At 41.0% G+C, this 24,799-nt stretch overlaps 2 protein-coding genes across 18 annotated transcripts in view; one reads left to right on the forward strand and one right to left on the reverse strand.

Annotated features, from left to right (window-relative positions):
- The first annotated feature begins 9,212 nt into the window (after positions 1–9,212).
- Or2g6 (olfactory receptor family 2 subfamily G member 6) lies at positions 9,213–10,181 on the forward strand. The gene has a single exon (XM_005341443.4). It carries the CDS (start codon positions 9,213–9,215, stop codon positions 10,179–10,181), a length of 969 nt encoding a protein of 322 aa, XP_005341500.2.
- A 9,654-nt stretch (positions 10,182–19,835) lies between these two features.
- The window catches only part of LOC101975474 (uncharacterized), a 76,648-nt gene continuing 71,684 nt past the window's right edge, over positions 19,836–24,799 (reverse strand). For all 17 annotated transcript variants that reach the window (XM_078053194.1, XM_078053197.1, XM_078053190.1 and 14 more), the window contains 3 exons: positions 24,202–24,328; positions 23,540–23,600; positions 19,836–22,869 (listed from right to left, as the gene is read on the reverse strand). In XM_078053194.1, the coding sequence (XP_077909320.1) occupies positions 20,616–22,869; positions 23,540–23,600; positions 24,202–24,328 (2,442 nt within the window). In that variant the 3' untranslated portion in view covers positions 19,836–20,615. The remainder of the gene's footprint in view (positions 22,870–23,539; positions 23,601–24,201; positions 24,329–24,799) is intronic.

Here is a 24,799-nt window from a genome sequence, read left to right on the forward strand (position 1 = left end):
TGATTACCAGCTGGGGAAAATGGGTTAAAAAGCCCTGTGCAGCAATCCTCTGGCCAAGATCACACTAAAGCTAGCATTGGAATACAAATGGCAGGCAGGGCAGGCTCCCTAGGAGTCCTGAGACCAGGGGGAAAGTTCATTCAACTTCACTCCTGGACCTTCTCTTTCTCTCTTTCTCATTCTTGCATGCTGCTTTACCAAAATAATCAACCACTGTACTGTTGTTTTTATTTTTTTTTTGTAGGACTCTTGTTTTATTAAATTCTATGTTTTTGAGCTCATAATTTTGATGCTGCATGCCTAAGTTAAAATTTCTGAGCAGATCTTATTTTATCCAACTATAGAAGTTGTTTTTTTATTTTTAACACACTTGGCCTTTGTTTGTTCTGTATATTTTCTTTTCTACCTGTGGTTATATATCAAAACCAATATAGAGAGCAATTATAAAATAAATAAGCCATCACCTACAAGGACAGATAGGATATAAGGCTAACTTCCAGTACTAATAGAAACCCCAATCGTATAAAAGGTAATATTATGGACATTAAAGTTAAATCCCAGTATTTTTACTTTAGGACTGGTGAGACTGGCTAGCTGGATGTTTGACACCAAGGCCTAAAGATTAACGTTAGAATAAAAGGGCCAAGAAGGACAATATCTGGCTCTTGCCCTCTGAGTCAGCCTGAATCCAGGGAATGAGAAAACTTCTCTAAGGTCCTTTGCAACTCTGGGCCACATGACGTCCCAACCAAGGAGATCAATGACAACACTGGAGAATGGGAAGCCCATAAGTGAACCTGCTGCAAAGAGGAATGTCATTAGAGGAAAGGACACACCCCTGATGCTTCCAAGGGAAACCACCTCATCAAGAAGACCCTGCCTGGCTGATGGCACTAAAAAAGTTAAGAAACTGCTCTCAAGTTCCCCAAGAGTAACCCCTGTGGGAACTCAGCTGACTCCTAACAGCAGATAGGAACAAGGTTGATTTGGGGGCAATTTGATCTTAAACACCTGGCAGGAGAATATAACCAAAACACAGCCACAGGTAGAGTCCCACAACCAAACCCTACCCATTCCAATAACACATATACTAGGCTAGAAGAGCCCCCAAATTATTTCCTTTCTCATAAGGCTAAAGACATCCACCAGATTAACACAAGAGCAGCAAGATTAGGAAATGCTATTCACAATAAAAAACAGTCAATTAGACTCCCTAGTGGCTGTGGCCCTTCAAAATCAATGGGCTCTAGATCTCATGCTGGCAAAAGAGGAAGGCCTATGGTCCTTCTCCTGGAAGAATGTTGTTTTTATGTCCATGAGTCTAGTGTGGTTAGAGATGCAGCAGGTAAACTAAAAAAACCCGACCACACAAATAGCTAAAAGAGAACACTCCTCTTGTGGTGTGGGGCTCTTTGGGCACTTCTGCCCTGAATAGCCCCCCTCATCAGGCCTTTACTTATAATTGTCTTAGTAGTTCTTATAGATCCTTTCACAGTGCTCTTAATAGGACCTTATCTAATAAAGTGCCTGAACATTTTTGTACAAGAACAAGTAAAAGCTCTCACTAGTCAGACCGTTAACCAGCTCTTTATGAGCAAATAGAACCCCCTCCCTGAAGTGCTGGCCTGAACCCTTCTTCACCCCCATTCAGCTCAAAGGAGCCAGAATAAAACACGCCCCTTATCATTATAAGACAAAAGGCCAGAATGTTAGGTCCCTAGACATTAGTAACTCCATTTGGGTCCTGGGACTCCATCTTGACTGAAACTGAAACTCATAAACTACTAAGAAAAGAAGGAAAAAACATACCCTGTTCCCATAACCCCTTCCCCAAGGTATCCAAACACCAAACTCTGTTGCAACCCCACCCCTTGCACCCAAGGTCAACTCTAGCTTGTTCCTTGGCCAAAAGACATACATACAAGCTTCCATTCAAGGGACACTGGCTGCTGTGCCTTGCAGAAGGGCAGTCTTGCAGATAATCCGCTGTCAATAAACAGAACTCAGAGCTGGGTCTCTGGTGGGTGATCATGCCAGCTCCCCTAACAGTAGCCATTTAGGATAAAGAGTCTCAGAGGAAGTGTGCTGAACCACAGAGATGCAGAAAGCACAGTTGGAACTCTGGAGCAACAAGCCTTGGCCCCTTCCTAGTGATGAGGGAAGTGTCGAAACAGGAGAAACTGGCATGAAATTGGACAGTTCCATGCTAGCTCCTCCGTCCAGTCCCTAATACAGCCCCTTGATAAATATTGGATCTCCAGCACAAGGAGGAGCTTCTCACTCTCAAGATAACCTACATTGTCCCTTGGATGTATATTTATTCCTAAATAATCCTTCTATGCCTTAGTCTGGCTCATGCTGAAATTCTTTCCTGTCATGTACGTCACCTTGCTAGTCCTGAGTCCCCTGGAAACTCCTCAGACCCCTCTCCCCTGACATCTCTTCTCCCAGTGACAGGAAGTTGTTGTTTCTTCCCAGGTACTGCTGGAGGAGTGCTGGTTGATAGGGGCTGCCTTGAGGCTCATGGTGCAGGGCGATTGGGGAAGCACCCTCTTCACCTGGCTGGGGCTCCCTGGACACTGCACTCACAGACAGGGGCTCAGAGTTTCCTCTTACCAAGGAGTGCTTGGACTCAACTCTCTGGATGACAATGACCGGGAGTGCACTGTCAATAGGGGAGTCGCTCTTTAGTGTGGCTAGGATGGCACCAGTGGCAGATATGTTCCCCTGGGTCTGCTAGCTTCCAGAGTCATCTGCAGTAGGACAGTGTGCAAGACCCCCTTGAGGCTCCACAATGGCTTCTCACACCTGGTGGCAATGCTGTCAAGGCTCTGTCACAGTATTCTGGGCCCCACAACATTAAATGTCAATATTGACCTCTTGTCTGTGAGAGCAAGTGGCGTCCTGACTGGAGCCCATGGGAGTGTCCTTTATCAACATCAAGACACTCGCTGTGGGGTTCCAGGCACAGTCATGGTGTTGGTTGGCATCAGAAGCCAGACTCTCAGCACGGGCCATCACTGCTGCTGAGCTGAAGGACAGCAGCCACAGGTTGGCATTGTGGACCTGCTGTGCATTGCTGTCTGGATTCAGGTGCCTGGAGCCTGGTTACGCATTGTGTACCATATGAGGGATTCCTCGCACCACATTGTCCTGGGCGCCCAGCAGTTCAAGCCCAGTGAGGTTGCCAGGGAAACCAAGCTGAGTGTGGAGAATGCCTGGGGCATCCTGCACTGCATCTCTGACATCTGTGTGGGGCTGGACGGCAAATGCCTCATCCTCCAGGATCCCAACAGCAGGTCCACCTATGCCTACAGCCTGCCCAGGAACCTTCGGCTCCAGCAAAGGTGATGATGAGAGGGGACAGGAAGAGGAAGAAGCAGAAACCAGTTGGGGAAGTGGAAAGGGAGCTTGTGATTCTCCCAGCCCAGGAGGGCCTTTGATGCCTGGCAGAGTGTTTGGCTCCTGCTCTCTGCAGTTTGCCAAAGGAATAAAGCCTAAGTCTGCTTGGGCTCTACCCCCCAAAAAAATAATATAAAATAAATGAGCTTTGCAAAGAAAGCATCCTGGGACTCCAGGTTCTCAGCAGGGCTTTGCTCTGCACATGCATGTGGGAAGTCTTCCCAGGCCAATAAAGGCCTCAGAAAGCATCCTGGGAAGCAGTGCTGCATCCCTGCAGGGCTGAGCAGCTGTGCCTGTACCTAGAAGCTGGAGCACAGAACCTGGCGATCCAGAGAGTGCATGGTACCACAGCGCAGCAGACTGACCTCTGTGTTCAGTTCAGGAGTGATTCACTATGATATGGGAAAAACAAACTGGTGTTGAAATCCTTGTCTTGTATAAAAGTGAAAGCTTACTTTTTGCTCTCCTTACACAATCACTGTAAGTTGGCTGTGGCTCTTCAATTTTCTGAAATTCAAGTTATGCAAGTGTAAAATGAAGATCTGAATCTATGGTGTCTCCTGCTCAATAATTCCTTGATCTTCCACCCACCTTTGAAGGAAGATTCTAGGCATTTGTTTATTTCTATTACTAATAATCATGACATAAGTAATAATAGTGATAGGTACACAGAAATTCCATAAAGATACATTGACTTTAGGGGCTGGGGTTGTGGCTCAGTGGTCGAGTGCTCACCTAGCACATGCAGGCACTGGGCTCGATCCTCAGCACCACATAAAAATAAATACATAAAATAAAGGTATTGTGTCCAATTACAACTGAAAGAAAATATTTAAAAACAACAACAAGGTAGCTGGGTGCAGTGGTACATGCCTGTAATCCTATGGGCTTGGGAGACTGAGACAGGAGAATTGCAAGTTCAAACCCAGCCTCAGCCTCAGTAACTGTGAGGCACTAAGCAACTCAGTGAGACCTGTCTCTAAATACAATACAAAATAGAGCTGGGGATGTGACTCAGTGGACGAGTGCCCCTGAGTTCAACCCCAGTACCAAAAAAAAAAAAAAAAAAAAAAGAGAGATACATTGACTTTAAATTTAAAAAAGATTTCTGGGGCTTAGGTTGTGGCTCAGAAGTAGAGCGTTCACTTAGCATGTATGAGGCACTGGGTTCCATCTTCAGCACCACATAAAAATAAAATAAAAATATTGTGTCCAACTCTAACTAAAAAAAATTTTTTTAATAAAAAGATTTCTGGTCATTTGCACCTAGTTGGAAAAATAATCTCATAGTTCCAGATAAAATAACCCAATTTCTGAGCTAATATGAATTTTAATTCCCATGAATATTTCCCTCTCTTCTAAACTATTTTTGTTTCCATATGACATTTTTCTTTATATTTATCTTATTGTTTTCATTTATTGAGTAAATCAATTCAGTTTTAACTTCCCATCTGAAAATTTTTGTTGATGAATAAAAATATTTCTATTGAATATTAAAAATAAAATTCCCATTTTTAAAAATTTAAATGTACATGTTTTTGTACTTAGATTTCTGTTGTGAGCATTGGTCAATTGGACTATAAGGCTCTATTCCCAGAAGCAGTCTTCCCAGGACCATAAAATCTCCATTGAGCCTCTCAAAGTTTAATTGGCGATTTGGGATGGTGGTCCCTATGGAGTTACCAATGTAAATAAAACATACCCTAAAAGTAGGCTCTTAACCCCCCTATAGGGAGGCCCTGCTCTCAGAAACATTCATTATGTCGGAGTTGGTGAGCACAGCACATGCTTTTCTATGAATTTTACTTTCCTGATCTCCAAATACACAACTATCCAAAATAAGTAGGTCATATATCTGAACTCCTGCATAGGAGGAAAAGGGAGCCATCTGTTCCTTTTCTCCCTCCATTAAATCTTCTCTATTTTTTAGCATTTTACTTTTTTTCACTGTCTATATCATCTGAAATTTATCATTGGAATCACAGAAATGTTTTCTAACCAGAAAGAAGAAGTTGGCATCATTCACATCAGGTATTCTAATGTGAATTTTAATAGATTGAAGTATGAATCTTAAATTCTGAAGTAAAGTGTTGACATTTTCTGTAAGATCAATTTAGATGTGTTTATGGATATTAACTGGCAAATTGGTTGCAAAATAAAAATTGCAGTGTCATTGAAATTTATTGCTAACCCTAACCCATATCCAATCCAGAAAGTCCATGTTCATGGTTATGTAGGTTAGTGAAGGATAGAATTGCTGTCAGCTTTCCCAAATCTCAACTAGATGGTCTTACTGTATAGGGTCATGTCAAGTAGATCAGATAAGATGATCCCTTATTATACAGAGCAGTCTTTGGCAAACACTGATATTGTAACTGACATGGTTTAGTTCTCATGGATGAGAGTTATTAGTTACATGTTGTCTAAATGCCTCAAAAGAAATACCCTTCAAACCACAGGGGGTTGTGCCTGTCCACATTACACTATAAAGACGACTTGGACTTTTTTCCAGACATTTCTTTGGTGTAGCAAAATTTTGGCTTCACAGCAGTCTTTCACCATGCTCAGATGGTGTCTGTTCAGCTGAATTCAGAGCCTGGCTAAGGACAGTAGTCATCGGGTTAAAAACAATGGATGTGTGCTTCTCAGACCTCTAAGTGCAGAGTGCAGTGTTCTGCTCTAGGCATAGTGTGGTGCAATGGTCTCTAAAACTCCTTGCAGACACCATAACTGTGGGACCAGAGCTCCAGTGAAGAAGTTAGTGAAATGTGACCCAAGGCTATGGGACAGGCAGAGAATGCTGTTGGCATCAGAAAGCTTGTTCCTCTTCTAAATTTAATTGCTATCTTGACCTTCTTAGACCACAGTGCTAATTCTGAAGCTAACTGGCTAGAGTCCAAACGATCTTTCACAAACCTATAGTTAAGACCCATGGACAGAAAGATCACAGCTGCCCAGAATCCTTCCCACCTCTCTTGCCCCATAATCACCACTCATCAGCGCTCTGTACAGAGCTCCAGATGACGAACAGCAAGCTCAAGGGTGTAGCAGCTCTGAAGGCTGGAACAGGAAAATGAAGGGTTGGGGAAGAGTAAGAAGTAAAACGGTTAACTTTGCTTATGAAAACCTGACTCTGAGAAAATGACATGGGCTTGGCAGCATGAGATGGGTAGTAATCAGAATGTTCAGTTTGAGGAATTCTTTTAAAATCAAAGTTGAAAATATTTGCATCTGAAGGACTAACAGAAGAAAATGCAAAAAAGAAAGAAAATGCCAACATGATGTGAAATAATTCTGTATTTACAAAAACAGAAGCATAGACACAAAATAAAACATACACACCCATGTATTCAAAAGTTTGATAGAACCTCACATATCTTTAGTATTTGAAATATCTCAGTATTTTGCCATTTCATAAATACTGAGTGGCAATAATAAGTGTATATTGTTTGTCTCCCTATCTTCTCTCAAGCTAAGGAAAGACATTCTGTGTGTGTGTGTGTGTGTGTGTGTGTGTGTGTGTAGAAGATGACTCACAACTGTTTACTCCCTATTCTTAGCCATGACTTAATGTTATTTGAAGGAATTACCTTTGATCAATTTTTAGGGATGTAGAAAAAAATGTATCATACATATTTCTTAAAATTTATAACTAATTACTCTTAAGACATTTAAAAGAAAAATCTGTCAGCATGAAACTAGTTATCATGGGTGAATGTGGTACCACTTATTTAGGCCTTACTAATACTTTCAATATTAGTAGTATTTTATTTTAAAAGTAACATTGACGTGTTCTCTTTTCACTCTCTTTCTAGCAGTAAATATTTGGAGTCCTTAATGATTATCCTTGACTCAATCCTTTCCTCCTCCAAAAAATGACCAAATACACATAAGGAATAATATTTTTGAGCCTCTACTCTGAGGTTGGAACAGTGGTCATCTTTCAAGAGATACTATTGGGAAAATAGATAAAATGTCTCATTTTATGAATCTTACTTTCTGTTCTCAGAGATAATGAACAAATAAATGTAAAAAAAATACTGTGGGGATTGTTAATATTGTATAGAAGAAGAATAAAGTAGGGTGAGGAACAGAGCAGTATTTCATATTCACCAGTCATAGAAATTTTCTCAGATAACTGAGTAGCAGAGACAAGACCTAGATCAGCGGAAGACATTGGTCATGTTGTGTCACAAGTAGAGAGGCAGTGTTGGTCACCTTATGCCTTTACCAGGTATGTGAAGCCCTTTGATGTTTCATGAAACGTCCAGTAAGTTTGGGGTCTCTCACATTTTGTGTTATATTTTCTTCCTGTTTTAAAAAATCTTTCACTATGTGGTCTACTATCAATGCTTTTAAACTTAATAAGGCATTTGTATTTGCATTATTTTCCTTATAGCTACACTTATATAAAGTCATTTTGTGAAGACCAACTCACCTGTGGTCTTCCTGTGGATACAAGGCCTGTTGGCTCCCCAGCATAAGGAAGGAAGGAAGCAGCTTCTGGAATGCTCCTCTCTGCTCCTCTTCTTATCATTCAATTTTGGTCAATATTTCTTAGTGTTTATTACCACCTCCCTAAATATGCCTCCTATTCCACTACTTGTTCTATCAACTTTAAATAGCATCCTTTGGCAGTTGAATTCTAATGGTTCTCTGTATCAGCAACACTAGCAATGAATGGACAAAATGTTTTTAGGAACTTTTTTTCATTCTCCCCTAAATGTTCCCAGCTCAAATAAAGACTGTTTTTCTATGATTTCTTGACCACACAGGGAGTTTGGATCATTTTGTTTCCACATGGCCATGAGAAAAAAAAAGACTTCAATTCCATAGCTTCTGACTTCGGAGAAATCTTCACTTAGTTTCAAAAATAAGGTAGTATCCCATGGAGTTTTATGATGATCTCTCTCCATATCACCATTTTCTATTATCTACCTCCCTGATACACACATTCCTACCTATCTCTACAAGTTCCCCGAGTGCAGTGAAGTACTCAGAGTTGAAGTGTAAGACACCTACATGGGTCACATTGATCATCTTCATCCCTGATACAGACACACACAACCGACGTATATGCTATGCATCTTTGAGAAGCTCAGGGGGTAAGGCAAGGGTCATCACCAGCCACACACAGAGCATTTTCTCACTGGAACCCGCATTTTCTATGTGGACAAACACATGTAATGAAAACTGCTTCTGATGCAAGTTGGCTAAAAGTGGTTGTGTATATATTTTTTCTTAGTCTTCTATTTTATCCATGTTTCTTGTTAATTTTGATTTTGTTTTTCACATAGTTTTACATAGATGTTACAGATCTGCAACAATATACACAAAATTTTCATTTTACACATTCTGCATTTTAATTTGATTTGCTATTTGACAATATCATTTTTATTATTAGCTTTTGAATGTTGCTCAAGTTTCATATGCCCATAGAATAAAACATTTGTATAAAAAGAACACTGGGTCACTTTCTTCATAGATTTATAACTTCAAGGCACAAATGTATTGTGTAAAATAGGCAGAACACAAAAATAAGCAAAGGAAATGAATATATGCAAATGGAACATAGATAAAACAAATATTAAATTTGTTGCTTGGGTCAGATCTTATTGAAGGAAAAAAAGGAGCAAAGCATTTCCTGCAGATGGGCGAATTTGGAGGAGAGGGCTACAGGTCTATATGACAGGTCCAGGGGAGACATCAGCGACATAGTCTCGCTGCAAAAAACCTGGGTCACCAAGGCTGACCACGTTGCCTTCTTTCTCCAGGACATTAGTCATTTTGTGAAGGAAAGCTGCAGGGAAATGGAGGACACCAACAGCAGCTTGGAAAAGGGATTTCTTCTCCTGGGATTTTCAGATCAGCCCCGGCTGGAGAGGCTCCTCTTTGTTATCATTTTGCACTTTTACATCTTGAACCTTCTGGGGAATGCTGCCATCATACTAGTGTCCTGCCTGGACCCCAGACTGCACACCCCAATGTACTTTTTCCTCAGCAACCTCTCCTGTGTGGACATCTGTTTCACCACCAGCGTGGCCCCACAGCTGCTGGTTACCATGAACAGGAGAGACAAGACCGTGAGCTATGCTGGGTGCATGGCCCAGCTCTATGTGGCCATGGGGTTGGGTTCATCTGAGTGTATCCTCCTGGCGGTCATGGCTTATGATCGATATGCTGCTGTCTGCCGGCCACTGCACTACACAGCCATCATGCATCCGAAGCTCTGCGCATCCCTGGCCAGCACAGCGTGGCTCAGTGGTCTCGTGACCTCCCTGATTCAGTGCTCCCTCACTCTGCAACTGCCCCTTTGTGGTCATCGCAAGCTGGACCACATTTTCTGTGAGGTGCCTGTGCTGATCACGCTGGCCTGTGTGGACACAACATTCAATGAGGTAGAACTCTTTGTGGCCAGTGTAATCTTTCTAATTGTCCCTGTGTCCCTCATCCTAGTCTCCTATGGCTTCATAACTCAAGCAGTGCTCAGAATCAAATCAGCTGCCGGACGCAGAAAAGCCTTTGGCACCTGCTCGTCACACCTGGTTGTCATCGTCATCTTCTATGGCACCATCATATTCATGTACCTTCAACCAGCCAGAAGTGGCTCCAAGAACCAGGGGAAGTTTGTCTCTCTTTTCTACACCATAGTCACTCCGCTTTTAAACCCCATTATCTATACTCTGAGAAACAAAGATGTCAAAGGAGCATTGAGGACCATGGTAACGGGAAGGCGTTGGGGTCAAGACGGTCATGGCCGTAGTTGTAACCTCAGATAGCAAGGATAAGCTCACAGGTGGCCTGTTTTCAGTTTGCTCCTCCTGTCCAGAGGCATAGGGACCTGAGAAGAGGCTCAAGTGCTGAAGGCACAGTGACATTTTCCATTTTTATGCACCCCAAGATTCTGGGCTCTACCTTTAGAAAACCCTGCACTCTTTCCAACCACATCATCAACTGTCATGTTCTCGTTCTTTCTTTTCTAAGTTTTTGTCAGTACATGGTAATTGCTTAAGAGTAGAATTCATTGGGAAACATTCTCATGTGCACATTACAATTGGATCAGTACCCATTATTTCCACCTAGCATTCTGTTCCACCTGAAAACTTCTATTTATTCTAAAGAATATGTTACCCACACTTTCCAGGTTTTCTGACACACCATACTTCATATTACCTGAGAAAAATTTGTTTCAAAACACATATTTCCCTAGCATGTGGAAATTGTTCATTTTCACAGGCATTGTTTGTACATGCACACACACAAAGAGGTCATGGAATATGTACAATATACTGTGAAATAACATGTGGCCATTTTCAGACAACCCAATAGTTTAAACCTGAGAATACTGTGTCCTGATGTATTGGCTTATTTGTAACACAAAAAAAACCGACTGTAATTCAGAGTTGATACCTTGATTCCATGAAACTATGGGATACAAAAAAATGACATTTTATTAAAGGAGCAAAGAAGTAAGCTTGCTTATTGAGATGGTGCAGTCATGTATTATTGGATAAAATCCCCTTTTCATTGAAGAGGATGAACCAAAGTGCCATATACAAAACCCATATAGTATATTCACAATTTATGAAGTCTACCATGAAGTAATTGCTTCCAGCCTGAACTTCTGAAGAAGAAAAAATTAATTATGTATTTTATTTTTTTAAAATTTGAAATGTGAAGACTATACACAGGCTCATGTCAATGTTCATAGTTTCATATTTGGTTCCCAAAACTGAAAGTCATATTCAGAAGCAACTGAATGATAAATATAATCTTATATTTTACTAAACTCTTAATTCTTTTTTTATTAGTTGCTCATAACAATAAATGATCTTGACATATCATTCATTTGAATCAAATAGGGTATAATTTCTCATTTTTCCAAGTGTACAGGTTGCAGAATCATATTGGTTATACGGCCACTTAATTTTTTTTTTAATATTTATTGTTTAGTTGGACACAATACCTTTATTTTATTTATTTATTTTTATGTGTTGCTGAAGATTGAACCCAGGGCTTCACACATTCTAGGCAAGTGCTCTACCACTGAGCCACAACCCCAGCCCCCTAAACTCTTAATTCTTGATTCAGTTTTTTTCTTTCTCTCCATTTGTACCTCTATCTCTGTCTCCCCCAAAAGAGATTGAATTTTATCAATTTATCAAAATCAAGAATTTTCAGACACTTGTGCAATTACCAAGAAAAAGTTAATTGCCTTATATAGTCAGTTCTACATTATCTTCTTATTATGATTCTCACAAGGGAAAAATCATGGAAAAACAATGAAAAGATTGAAAACAGGAACAGGATTGGAGGGGACTTTCAAATGGTTTATACTTATGACAACCTAAAAGATCATTGGGGCTGATTTAAAATTTGTGCTTATACCAGAACTTCACAGATTCTACAAATGTTAGGATACAGTTTGACGTTTCTCCACCACCAAAGCCTGGAGTTCAAGCAAAATGCCCACAGATAAGAAAGAAAGGACCTCAGAAGTGTTTTAAAGAATGAGTCAAGGTTAAAGAGAACAAGATGCACTCTTCAGACTGGTGGGAGTGGGTGTGGGTGCGGGAAGGTGCAAATGTTTCCCAAGTCACTTGGGAATAAGGTGATTTTAATATTTAAAAAAAATGTTTTAATGTCCAATACATTTGGACATTATAAATTAAGAGTTTATAATGTGAGGCCCTGGGTTCAATCTTCAGCACCACATAAAAATAAATAAATAAAATAAAGGTATTGTGTCCAACAATAATTCCTTCAACACAAGTAGAAAAAGATAACCCAATTCTCAATTGGACAAATGGGTAAATGGCTTAAATGGTGTTTCAACACACAAGATAAACAACACACAAGATAAACACAAGATAAACATTAAGGAAATACAGACCAGAACCACAGTGAGGTACTGGTCCATATGTTCTAGGATATACATGTATGGTAAATGAACACTGGTGAAGATGTGGATCAATGGAAATAATCCCCCGTCCATCATCCCTGGAGGGAATTAAAAATGAAGTGGCCACTGCACAGAACAGTGTGCAGTTCACTCAAAATGCTCATCCTCGAATCAGCCTATCACCCAGCATTTCTATTCTTGGGTGTATACACAAAAAAAATTTGAAAACTGGTTCCCAAACAGATTATTGTTTGGACACCAATGTCCGCTAAAGCATTAGTTACAAAAGTCAATAGGTAGAAACAATTTGGGATGTTAAAAAGTTTGGAAATAATCTGGGTATGGTGGTGCATGACTAATCCTAGTGACTCTAGAAGTTTAGGCAGGAGGTTGCACGTTCCAGACCAATCTGGTTTACTTACCAAGAACTTGCTCAAAAGACAAAAAGTCTGGGAATGTAGCTCAGTGATAGAATGACCTTCAGCTCAGACCCCTGTGTTGCAAGATAATAATAATAATAATAATTACTATTATTATTATTAATATTGGAAACAGTGGTGGTAATGGTTTAAATGTTATAGTAAGAAATGACATTGAATGTTCACTTAAAAAGGTTACAATCATAGATTTAATAAAAATTACAAAAAATTGAAGTAATATTAGTACCCTCTCCATTAAGGTTCTGGTTAAAATCATATGGACCTGTTAATATTGAATACAGTGGGAGAGCAGACGCAGAAGCTGGGCTGAAGCATACTGTGTTGTCATAAAGGAGGTTCCAAGCCCAGCGCTGTGCTCCCTGAATTTCTCTGTTCCTTGACTGGACCACTGACCCCACCAGGCTCCATCATCTCCTTGGCCTTGTAAAATCCCTAACACCCACTGTGATGACTGACCTTGTCAACTTGAGTGCCACCAGCTGTGCAGATACTTGGTCAACTGTCATTCTAGGTGTTTCCATGAGGGTGTTTTGGTTAAGGTTGTCAATTAAATGAGTAAAGTGAGCAAAACACACTGGCCTCCCTACTGTGAGTGAGCCTTCCTCACAGCAAAAGCCTGGGTAGACTGACCCTGCTCTGGAGTGGAAAGAGAGTCCTCCCCACTGAGAGGGGCGGGTGTGCCAGCGCTGGTCTCCTCCTGTAGCTTGTGTCTACCATCTGAAGCATGCTATTGCAAGAGCTTAGTTCCAGAGGGCCTAGGCAGCATTTCCCCATGACCTTGTTACCAACAAGACCTCTCTCTTAGGCTGGCTCTGATCCCTGACCAGTTTTATTCAGCAGATAGTCCAGATTTCAGACAGCCTTAATTCCTGGGGTCTTCTCTGCAGCTGAAGTGTCACTTTCTCAACTTCATGCATCACCCTTACAGACACTTTATGCAAGAAGCCCCTCCCTGACACAAAGTGCTTGGCCTCCCAGGCATTCCTTGGAAATCTCTGGAGAAGCCTCTGTGACCCTGTAGCTCCACCATCCCACATTCCTGCCAAGCCAACATGACGTGGATGATGCCCAAGTATGCTGTCAGCTCCAGGAGGAGCTGGTCACTCTTAGACCACGGCTACAGTGGCATGGGTGTCTAAATGGCAAGGATGGTTAAGAGAATACTGGGGAAACAATTCTCTAAGTACCTTGATGTAAGCAGGGATCCCCAGTCTGTTGCTAAGGCAATTTCTTTCAAACTAGTGTAGAGGATTACACCCTTGAGCCTGAGAGGATTCCTGAGATGCCTCAAGGCACCTTTCCTATTGTCACTGTGCTCAGTATGAATCTTCCATTAAATAGCTGTAATCTCTTCACCAACCAAACTTCCCTTGGTCCCAGTTTTGCATATATTTATTTCACAGCCAAATTGCATGTTTTTCAAATTTTTTCTTTTTTTGCTTCCAGTTCTCACAGTAAAATAGACTAAGTTTAAGCAATATCCATGCCACTGCCTGAATGCTGTGCTGCCTCTTTCTCTGGCCAGACATGGTGGTGCACACCTGTAATTCCAATGGCTCAGGATTGTGAGTTCAAAGCCAGCCTCAGCAACTCAGCAAGGCCCTAAGCAACTGAGACCCTGACTCTATATAAAATACAGAAAGGGCTTGAGATATGGCTCAGTGGTTAAGTGCCTTGGGATTCAATCCCTGTACAAAATAAAACAAAACCAAAAACATTTTCTCCATCAGGTTAATGACTCCATCACCTTTAAATTCACCTACAAAAATTTCAGGACATGTACATAATATAGACAAATTTATTTGCCAGAATGTGACATTAATGACCTTGTGTTAGGCAACTTTTTATCATGTGACCAAAATACATGATTAAAAAAAAATTAGAGGAGCAAAGATTTATGTTGGTTCATGGTTTTAGAGTTCTCAGTCTATAGTATTCCAGTTGCCCAGAATCAGTGTTCTGCAATGGTATCCAGAGCATCTGCTTCTGTAGGTAACAAAGGATAAGAAGGTAGTTAAGCAAATTGTCTATTTCAGTCTTTTGCACTATTCATCAAGAATAGGTGTGATCATTGACAGGTCTTACTGAGTGGCTGAGGCTAGCCTTGAATCTGAGATCCTCCTGCCTCAGTCTCCCTAGTCACAGAGTTTTGAGGTGTGCACCAGTAGTGCTCAGCTTTGGTACTTGCTGAACATCTACTTTCCTTCTAAAAGTGTATTATTTTCTTCCATTCTCAGTCACACCTACAGGATCAGACCCACCTACCAGGCACCACTCCGCTCCCAAAGAAACCCTCTGAATACATAGTCTTTAATGAGCTTCCTTGATAGACAACATCTCATCCTGATTGGCTCTATTTGTTACCTGGGAATTGGGCTCGTCCTCTGTGGAAGTGTGCAAGTGGAATAGTCTATTCTGCTCGCTTTTCATAGTAATGGACTGAGATCCTCAACCCTGCAGATCCTGTGCCAATCCCAGCAGGTGTCTCTAGCCCCATGAGTACTGGAATAATGTGGAGGGCTCTCCTGTGTTTGGTGTGTACTGTGCCCCTGAGTTCAATCCTCAGTATCCCCCGCCCCTCAGAAAAGCCATACACGTGGTTTTACATATATCTGCTCACCTCCACGTCTGCTCAGATTCCTAGAATGAAGAAGTGCTGATGAGGGTGGAGGTCTGAATCGAGTTCTTTCACTGTGATCACTGGGTACTCTTCACTCCCTATCAGCGAATCTTCAAGCATACCTAGGATTGGGCAGCAGAGGCCTGTCTATGGTGAAGGGCTTTTACCTAGTGTGGGTGACCTGTCAGGGACCATGTCCTTGACGCTCAGCAGGGATGGAATCTGGCATTAGCTCTCAGGAGCTGTTATGTACATGTTATTTTAATTAATGATTGATGCAGTGCTGGGAATTGAAACCAGGGACCCATACATGCCAGGCACACACTCTACCACTGAACCAGATCCCCAGTTCATACATATTTCTTTGAAAGTTCCTTGGTTTATTTAGATTTTTTTTCTGATCATACAATAAATATGTGATCTTTGAAGAAAATTTGGAAAACCAAACAGGATAATATTTTTGTGTGTGTGTGATATAAACTTTCTTTTTACATCAAAAATTGTAAATGTTTTCAAAGATAAAAGGCTTACTCTAGATGAATACTGCAATGGAATCACTTTATGTGGTGAATTATGACCATATTCAAGGAGGAGCAAGACAACATTCTCAAAGGCAAAATGAGGTTTAGCAAAGTTGCTTAGAAATGATGACCCAATCCTTTGGCTATAAAAGGAAAAATAACAGTGCTACCATCAGTCCAAGGTGTGCAAGCAGTGGCTGGGCAAATGTCACACACACACACACACACACACACACACCAGCCTTTGTGCCAGGTTGTGGTTCTGACAGTCTCTCGTGACAGTTCTTGTTATCAGACATAAGTGCATGGGATTCCATCTTTCATAGCCTCCTGACTTTATTTATTTTTGCAGGGGTTGAGACAAGTGACTCCATCTTAAGCAGACAGCATTCCTACCTCCGCCTTTGATGAAGATCTTTCTGTAAGATTCTTATCATTCAGCCGTGTTGTCTCTGGTTCTGGTTGTCTCCCAGTGCCAGGATGGACCTGCCCAGTGGTTGGTCTGGTCCTGTTTCAGAGACTCAGTGTCTAGATCCAAGCCACACCTGCACAGCAAGGAACCTGGAAGGAGTAGCTCTCAGGTTGCTTTCCTGGAGACCAAAGTTGCATTCAATCTTATTTCTCTGATGGACACTAGTGAGAAACTGAAGGAACCTGGCTAGCATTATGCTGTTAGCAGCTGAACTTCTGCAGAAGTTTGGTAGAAAATAGGTACAAAGTTTTTAAAGAAAAAATATAGAATAAAAACAAAAGGAGGATAACAGTTCAGTTAGTGCAGTTGTTCTGATTCAAGGCAACCTACATGAACAGAAAGAACCCAGGGGACAAAGTGAGACTTGTGTAGCTACATTAGAGGGGATGAGAAAAATTTCAGATCCAGGCAAATCTATACACATGTAATATAAATTTGAAAACAATGAGTAGTGCCACTAACCACAATGGGTGTTGTAGTTTTTCTTTGGAAATAATTTTCTCTATACCATTCAAGCCAGTATACACAAAATATTCAGAGAAAAACCCAATTTGTTTGCAAAATTAGTTTTATCAAGTTTTACCAGATCATTTGCATAGAAACTTAGAGAATATTTACATATCAGATTGGTCTTGAAAAAACTATTTATAGACTAAAGAGCTATTTACCATGACAGATTTTAGACTTGTCCTCAGTATCTATAAATAATTTAAATGACATCCCATTGAAAATTTTGGTAAAACATTCTTTTCAATATCATCTTGTTACAAAGAAGAGATTCTCTTGTAACTGCATTGGCAAAAAAAAAAAAATTGCATTTTATTTTTTAATTTTGGAGCTTCAAGTATGGTGGAAAAGTAAATGTTTCCACTTTTGTTCACAATCATAGCTGCTGTGCTGGATGCTATAATAAAACGCAAGCTAACTTTATAGGAAAAAAAGGTTTGTTCAGGTCAGTTTCTCAAGTCCAGAGGCAAGGCGCTGGCATTGCTGAGTTCTGGTCAGGGTTCTTGGCTGCAGAACATCACAGTGGCTGGTGATGGTGGGACCACATGTGGAGTGAGAGCTTAGCTCACAGACAGAAAGTGAGACAGGGTGGAGCCCCGCTCAGCCTTAATACCAACCTCTCAGGAGAACTCATGCAGGCATCAGTCACACCTGACTCTCTTCTGAGGACAGCAACCCAGGGACCTGTGGCCACCCATGGGAACCATCTCTTACAAATCCCAGCAACACCCACACTGCTGCACTGGAGAGCAAGCCTCATCAGCATGTGAGCTTTTGGGGATGCAATTGAACATACCCAAGCCATTACTCTCTGTCCTTCGCCCTGCAAGTCTCATGTCTGTGTCACAATTTCAAAAGTACAAGTCCAACATCTCCAGTGAGAACGAACAAATACCGCTTCAGGTGTGAGCTCCCTTTAAAAAATCATCCCACACTTTCAAAGTACAGGGCACAGGACAAACGGTCCTATTGCAAAAGGAGAAGCAGAGCAGCAGAGGGGAGGAATCAGCTCCATGCAAGACAAAACCCAGCAGGGAGGAATTCAACCCAAACTCTCCATGTCCAGCCTCCTGTGCACACTGTGGGGTTCACCCTCCCAAAGCCTGGGCAGCTCCGTCCCTGTGGCTTTCCTGGTCCTTGGCTGCTAGCAAGGCTGCATGCTAATGCCAGTGGCTTTTCTACCCTACCAAATCCAGTTGGTGGGGAGTTGATTTTCCTGAGGACCTTTCTGTACCTCCACACCCACAGCTCCAAGAGGAACTTCCCATCAGGGGCTCCCTGCAGCAAACTTTCAATGTAAGTCAAGCAGCAGCTGCCCTAAGGGCTCTGCACTCTGCACCTGCAGGCTCCCTGCTGTGAGTGCCTGGGTGTGCCCCTCGCACAGCATGCACCTGGTCTGCTTAGGAGACCTGCAGCTGTGTGGGACCACTGAGCAGTGCACTGAGATCAGGGCCCCCAGTGCAGAGGTGACCCCGAGTAGGGAGCCTGTGGAAGGTGCCCCTGGGCTGTGACAGGAGGGGTGAGATGGCATCAGACTTCCAAGGCTTCCTGAAGGCCAGTTCCTCCTTGTCTTGCCACGTAGCACAGGGCTCTTAGCTGCACTGATCTCTTGGGCAAGTGGTTTCTCCACCGCAAGCTTTCCTTTTCCTTGCCCCTGGTCAGGCCATGAATTTTCCAGAGGACTCTGCTCTGCTTTCCTTTGTTCCTGCATCTCACAGTAAACACAATGAATGGTGCCCAGGCTGTGGCCAGAATGCTTTCCTGCTCTGACCTCTCCTTTGATGTCTTAGTGTCTCAGGCAATGGGCACAATGCAGGCCGATTCTCTGCCATGGTGAAACCAGGGGGTCTTTGGCTCAATTTCTAGCAGAGCCCTCACTCCCATCACAATCTGCTCTCCTCCCTTCCTCCAAACTCTAAGGTCTTGGATCTGGTCTGCTCATCTTCTGAGCCCTCCCCAGGGCCACCTATAACCATCTGCTTGGAACACACCAGGGTTTTTCTAGCCTGTTTCTCCAGACTCTTGTAACCTCTGCCTGGTCCCTAATCCAAAGCTGCCTCCTGCCCTCAGGCAGTTTTCATGATAACCCTACTCCTTGGCACTAGCGTTCAGTACTTACCACTTTTCCACTAAGTCACAAAGACTTTCATCATCTCCTATATGCACGCTCACCAACACCTCTCTCCTACTTACTGCTTCCCTGCTGCTTTACCTTCTTTTTATATCCCCACTATAAAAAATTCTGAATTGGTTGTTCTTTTTTGACAAGTCATATTTTCATGCTGTTAAAAATAGTTTCATCATGAAAAGCACATCTTTTTTCTACGATTTATATAGAAAACTATACCAATTAGAAAGCTTGGCACTCCAATATTTACTAAAAACCTAGAAAATAAAACTTAAAGGGTTTGCCTTATGATAATAATCTAAAAATATATACTGCGTGAACTCTAGAATCATATGCTTCCTCATATAAATTTCTAATGTGGAAAAGAACACGTGACAATAAATATGAATATATTTGAGTTTACAAAATTCAAAAAGTTGAGAAAGAATAAACTTCAACCTCATGATAGTTAAAAGTTCAGTATTTTAACTCCAGAAAAACTGATTTATATTATTTCTGTTATTATAACTTTAACACTACAAATCACACAATTTATAAGCATTTATCATATTTACAGACACCTAATTTATTGTTAAGAAAACAGGGAGCCTAAACAAAACTAGCCGTCGGGTGTCTGGTTGTTGACTCATTCATCCCCCTCCATATCCTCTTCCCTCTGCCATGACACAAACAGTTCTGCTCTTCCACTATCCGTTTTTAAGTCACCTCAGACCAAAGCAATAGTCACAGAAAACTGTGATCATGTGAGCCAAAGGAAATCTTTCCATCCATAAGTTCAGTTTTTCATGTTTTGACACAACAATGGAAAGCTGAGTAACATACGAAGAGAACTGGAACACCAAATGTCTTTATAAGATTTATTATGTTCATAGGTTTTTATCTGTGTGAATCTTTCTTTCAAAGGAACTGGGGAAATCTTAAGCTTTGGCACATTTCTCACATTCTCAGGTGATTTCTCCATTGCGAGTATTCTCATGCATAGGAAGGGAAATGAAACAACACACATTCTGGGGGTTTATTTCCCCAGATGAGTGACTGAAATGTTCTGAAGGCAACAGAAAACACTCAGAGAGAGAAACACACCACACTCAACAACTTTTCTAGGAGTCCTCTCATATCATTGAAGGTGACTAAAAATATTAGATGATTTCTCAAGTTTTTGACATTCAATAGACTTTCCTCCAATAAACTACTTTCGGGTTTAAAACCACAAAAATGAAGTGCTTTTCACATTTTTTTTTTAAATTAATAGGGATTCTTGTTGGACACGGTGGCACACACCAGTAATCCCAGTGGCTCAGGAGGCCAAGACAGGAAGATCGTGAGTTCAAAGCCATACTCAGCAAAAGCAAGACAACTAGAAACTCAGTGAGATCTGCTCTCTAAATAAAATACAAAATTGGACTGGGGATATGGCTCAGTGTTGTGTGCCCCCGAGTTCAATCCCAGGGACCCTCACCACCAAAAAACAAAATAGGGATTCCATCCAGTATAAGTTGCTTGATGTTTTAAAATGTAACTGTAACAATGAAGGCGTTCCCACATTTACAGGACTTCTCTTAAGTATGAGTTGTTCCATCTCTGTGAAGATTAGCAGACACAGTGAAGGCATTCCCACATTGCTTACATTAAAAGGGCTTCTCTGCAGCATGTTTTTTTATGTTTTAGAATGTAACTGTAACATGTGAAGGCTTTCCCACATTGCTTACATTCATAAGACTTCTCTCCATGATGAGACCTTTCATGTCTGTAAAGACCAGAAGAAGTAGTGAAGGCTTTCCCACATTGCTTACATTCATAGGGCCTCTCTCCAGTATGAATTCTTTCATGTCTGTTTAGTTCATCAGACACAGGGAAGGCTTTCCCACATTGCTTACATTCATAGGGCCTCTCTCCAGTATGAATTTGTTTATGTCTCTGAAGGGAAGTAGAAAAAATGAAGGATTTCCCACATTGTTCACATACATAAGGCCTCTTGCCAGTATGAGTTTGTTCATGTGAGTGAAGGTGAGTGGACCTAAAGAAGGCTTTCCCACATTGTTTACATTCATAGGGTTTCTCTCCAGTATGAGTTCGTTTATGTATTCGAAAGGAAAATGAATGAGTGAAGGCTTTCCCACATTGCTTACATTCATAGGGCTTCTCTCCAGTATGAATTCGTTTATGTATTTGAACATAATAGGAACTACTGAAAGATTTTCCACACTCTGCACATTCACAGGGATTCTTTCCCATATGGCACTGTTCATGTGAGCGAAGTAATCTGGCTGTAGCAAAGGCTGTCCCACATTGCTTACATCTATAAGGCTTCTCTCCAGTATGTAATCGTTCATGTATGTGAAGGTAAGCACAAGTAGTGAAGGCTTTCCCACATTGTTCACATTGATAGGGCTTCTCTCCAGTATGAGTTCGTTTATGTATGTGAAGATTACTGGAACTAGTGAAGGCTTTCCCACACTGCCTACATTTGTAAGGCTTCTCCCCAGTATGACATCGTTCATGTACATGAAGGTGATGTGAACTACCAAAGGCTTTCCCACATTGTTTACATTCATAGGGCTTCTCTCCAGTATGAATTCTTTTATGTCTCTGAAGATAAGCAAAACACTTGAAGGCTTTCCCACATTGTTCACATTGATAGGGCTTCTTTCCACTATGAGTTTGTTCATGTGTGTGAAGAACAGAGGACCTAATGAAGGTTTTCCCACATTGTTTACATTCATAGGGCCTCTCCCCAGTATGAGTTCTTTTATGCACTTGAAGGTAATAGGATGTGGTGCAGGTTTTACCACATTGTTTACATTCATATGGGTTCTTTCCTGTATGGATTGGTTGATGTGAGTGAAGCTGACTGGATGAAGCAAAGCCTTCTCCACATTGTTCACATCTATAAGGCTTCTCTCCAGTATGTATTCGTTCATGTACATGAAGATAACTAGAAGTGGTGAAAGCTTTCCCACAGTGTTCACATTTATAGGGCTTTTCTCCACTATGAGTTCTTTCATGTTTTTGAAGGGTATTGTAACAAGTGAAGGCTTTCCCACATTGTTTACATCCAAAATGTTTCTCCCCAGTATGCGATCGCTTATGTATTTGAAGGTAAGAAGAACTAGTGAAGGATTTCCCACATTGTTTACATCCATAAGGTTTCTTTCCAGTATGAGTAATTTCATGTTTTCGAAGGTAACTGGAACAAGTGAAGGCTTTCCCACATTGGTCACATGTGTAATGTTTCTCTCGAGTATGAATTCGCATGTGTTTTTGAAGGTAATTTGACTTACTGAAGACTTTTCCACATTGTTTACATTCATGGGGCTTCTCTCCAGTATGAGTCCATTCATGTGAATGAAGCTGACTATATGTAGCAAAGCCTGTCCCACGTTGTTTATTTCTATAAGGCTTCTCTCCAGTATGAGATTGTTCATGTTGGCGAAGATAAGAAGAAGTAGTGAAGGTTCTCCCACATTGTTCACACTGATAGGGCCTCTCTCCAGCATGAGTTTGTTTATGTATTTGAAGGGAAGAGGAACGAGTAAAGGCTTTTCCACATTGTTTACATCTGTAAGGCATCTCTCCAGTATGAGTTCGTATGTGTATCTGAAGGTATTTTGAACTAGTGAAGGCTTTCCCACATTCCTTACATCCATAGGACATCTCTGCATTATGAGATCGTCCATATTTTTTAACACACTTGGAACAATTGAACTCTTTTCCACATGTCAGACATTCATAAGGTTCATTTATAGTGTGTGGTGTCAGTTGTCTTTGAACACTTGTGAGAGAAATTAAAAATGTTCTTTTTTGTTTACATTCATATGGCTTTCCTTCACACTCTTCTTTCTCATATGGATTGCTTGCAGAATGAGGTATGATGTGCCTATTAAGGAAAAAATTATAAATGAAGACTTATCCACACGTATTGCTTCCACATGGACTCACTTTAGTAGGAAATACATGGTTAAGACTAAGATTTGCAATCTCACTAAAGGTTTTTCCATACTGAGTACATTTGTACATTTTTCCAGAACCTACCATATGACTTCTGTAAAAAATTACCAGGAATTTTATGGTTGGCTCATTAATACTTTTATATTCATTAGTCAATCTTGCACCTACAGTATTACTAATGTCAGGTAAAGTACTGGTTTCCTGTCATGTCTAAACTGTTTGAAAGTCAAAGTAGCAATTTCTTTGCAACACTGTTTCTCCAGGGCTACTACTAAAACACTGGTATCATAAAAGCAGCTTGTTTGTTTCAATTATTTTGAAAACACTAAATGTTTATTATATTAAAGTTCATATTTTTGGTTAAAAAAGAATAAATATAGGGGCTGGGGTTGTAGCTCAGCAGAAAAGCACTTGCCTAGCATGTGTGAGGCACTGGGTTGGATTCTCAGCACCACATACAAATAAATAAAGGTCCATCAACAACTTTTAAAAAAAAACATAGTTCATATAATCCTTGTTTTCTTTGCTTGTTTGTAAAATAATAAGACATGCTACTATTTCCTCAAGGTACTCTGCTTTTTCTTGTGAGTACAAATTACCTTAGATCTCTCCAGGAATTTGTGTTGTGATCATCAATGTTCTGGCTCTCCCATCTGACTCCTAAAATGTAGACCCAGAACAATCATTATAAATCATATTAACTTCATAATAAATTATAAGATTTTTAAATGTACACAACTATGATGCACCAATTTTTAAAAGTTGTAAAAAAGGAAAAAAAAGGGGAATTTATGCTGCAGAGTGAACTGACATTAACCCAAATTTATTCCCAAAAGTATTCCCTCCCTTTCCATGTTCCAAATTCATAAGTAATAAGCACTCCCATTTGCTGGGCCTGGTGACATATGCCTGTAATCCTAGCAGCTTGAGATGCTAAGGTAAGAGGATCACAAGTTCAAAGCCAACCTGAGTAACTTAGTGATTCCCTGTTTCTAAATAAAATATAAAAAGGGGGAGCCAGGCACCATAGTGCACACCTCTCCAGTGACTTGGGAGACTGAGGCAGGATGATCAAGAGTTCAAAGCCAGCCTCAGCAACTCAGCAAAACACTGTTTCTAAATAAAATACAAAAACGGGCTGGGGATGTTGCCCAGTGGTTGAATACCCATGAGTTCAAACCCCAGTACAAAAAAAAAAAAAAACAAAAAAAAAAACCGCCCCCACTCAGTGTTTGATTATGTAATGAAAAGTCATCCTTACCTATAGAAGCCAGGTTACTAAGGACTTCCTGCATCACATCTCTGTGGAGATTCTTCTGGGAAGGATCCAGCAAAGCCCACTCCTCCTGGGTGAAGTTCACAGCCACATCCTCAAAGGCCACTGAGGTCTAAAATGTCTCACAAAAGTATAGGGTATACCAGGAGAGATTGACAGCATGAGAGTTCTATTCTCTACTTGTGAGATGTTCTCATGATTCTGTGATCTCCAAATATTTATTCCATGATTTTGTCATCAAAACCTGTATTCTCGGTCTGCACTCACTTCCCCAAACACAGTCATTCCAATGTAAGACCTGAACTATCCTGAAATGCATCAGCAGAGCAAAAACACCCTTCTTGTTACAGATAAAGAGTACAGGAAGTAAGTCATGCTCCCTGGTCACTCCTAACATCTGTGTAGGGTACATGTCTAATATATGGGATAATAAAGCCCTTACCTCCTCATACACAGGAGAGCTAATGAGTCCTCCTTACAGTATCTACCCTCAGAAATACCTGCTGACAAAGTTGGAACTTTGCTGGTAGGGGGAGTTAAGGATTTGGGAGGATCCCACTGAACTGAGCAGTAACATTGAGTC

Source organism: Ictidomys tridecemlineatus, chromosome 1 (assembly GCF_052094955.1).
Source record: "Ictidomys tridecemlineatus isolate mIctTri1 chromosome 1, mIctTri1.hap1, whole genome shotgun sequence".
Classification (NCBI taxonomy): Eukaryota; Metazoa; Chordata; class Mammalia; order Rodentia; family Sciuridae; genus Ictidomys; species Ictidomys tridecemlineatus.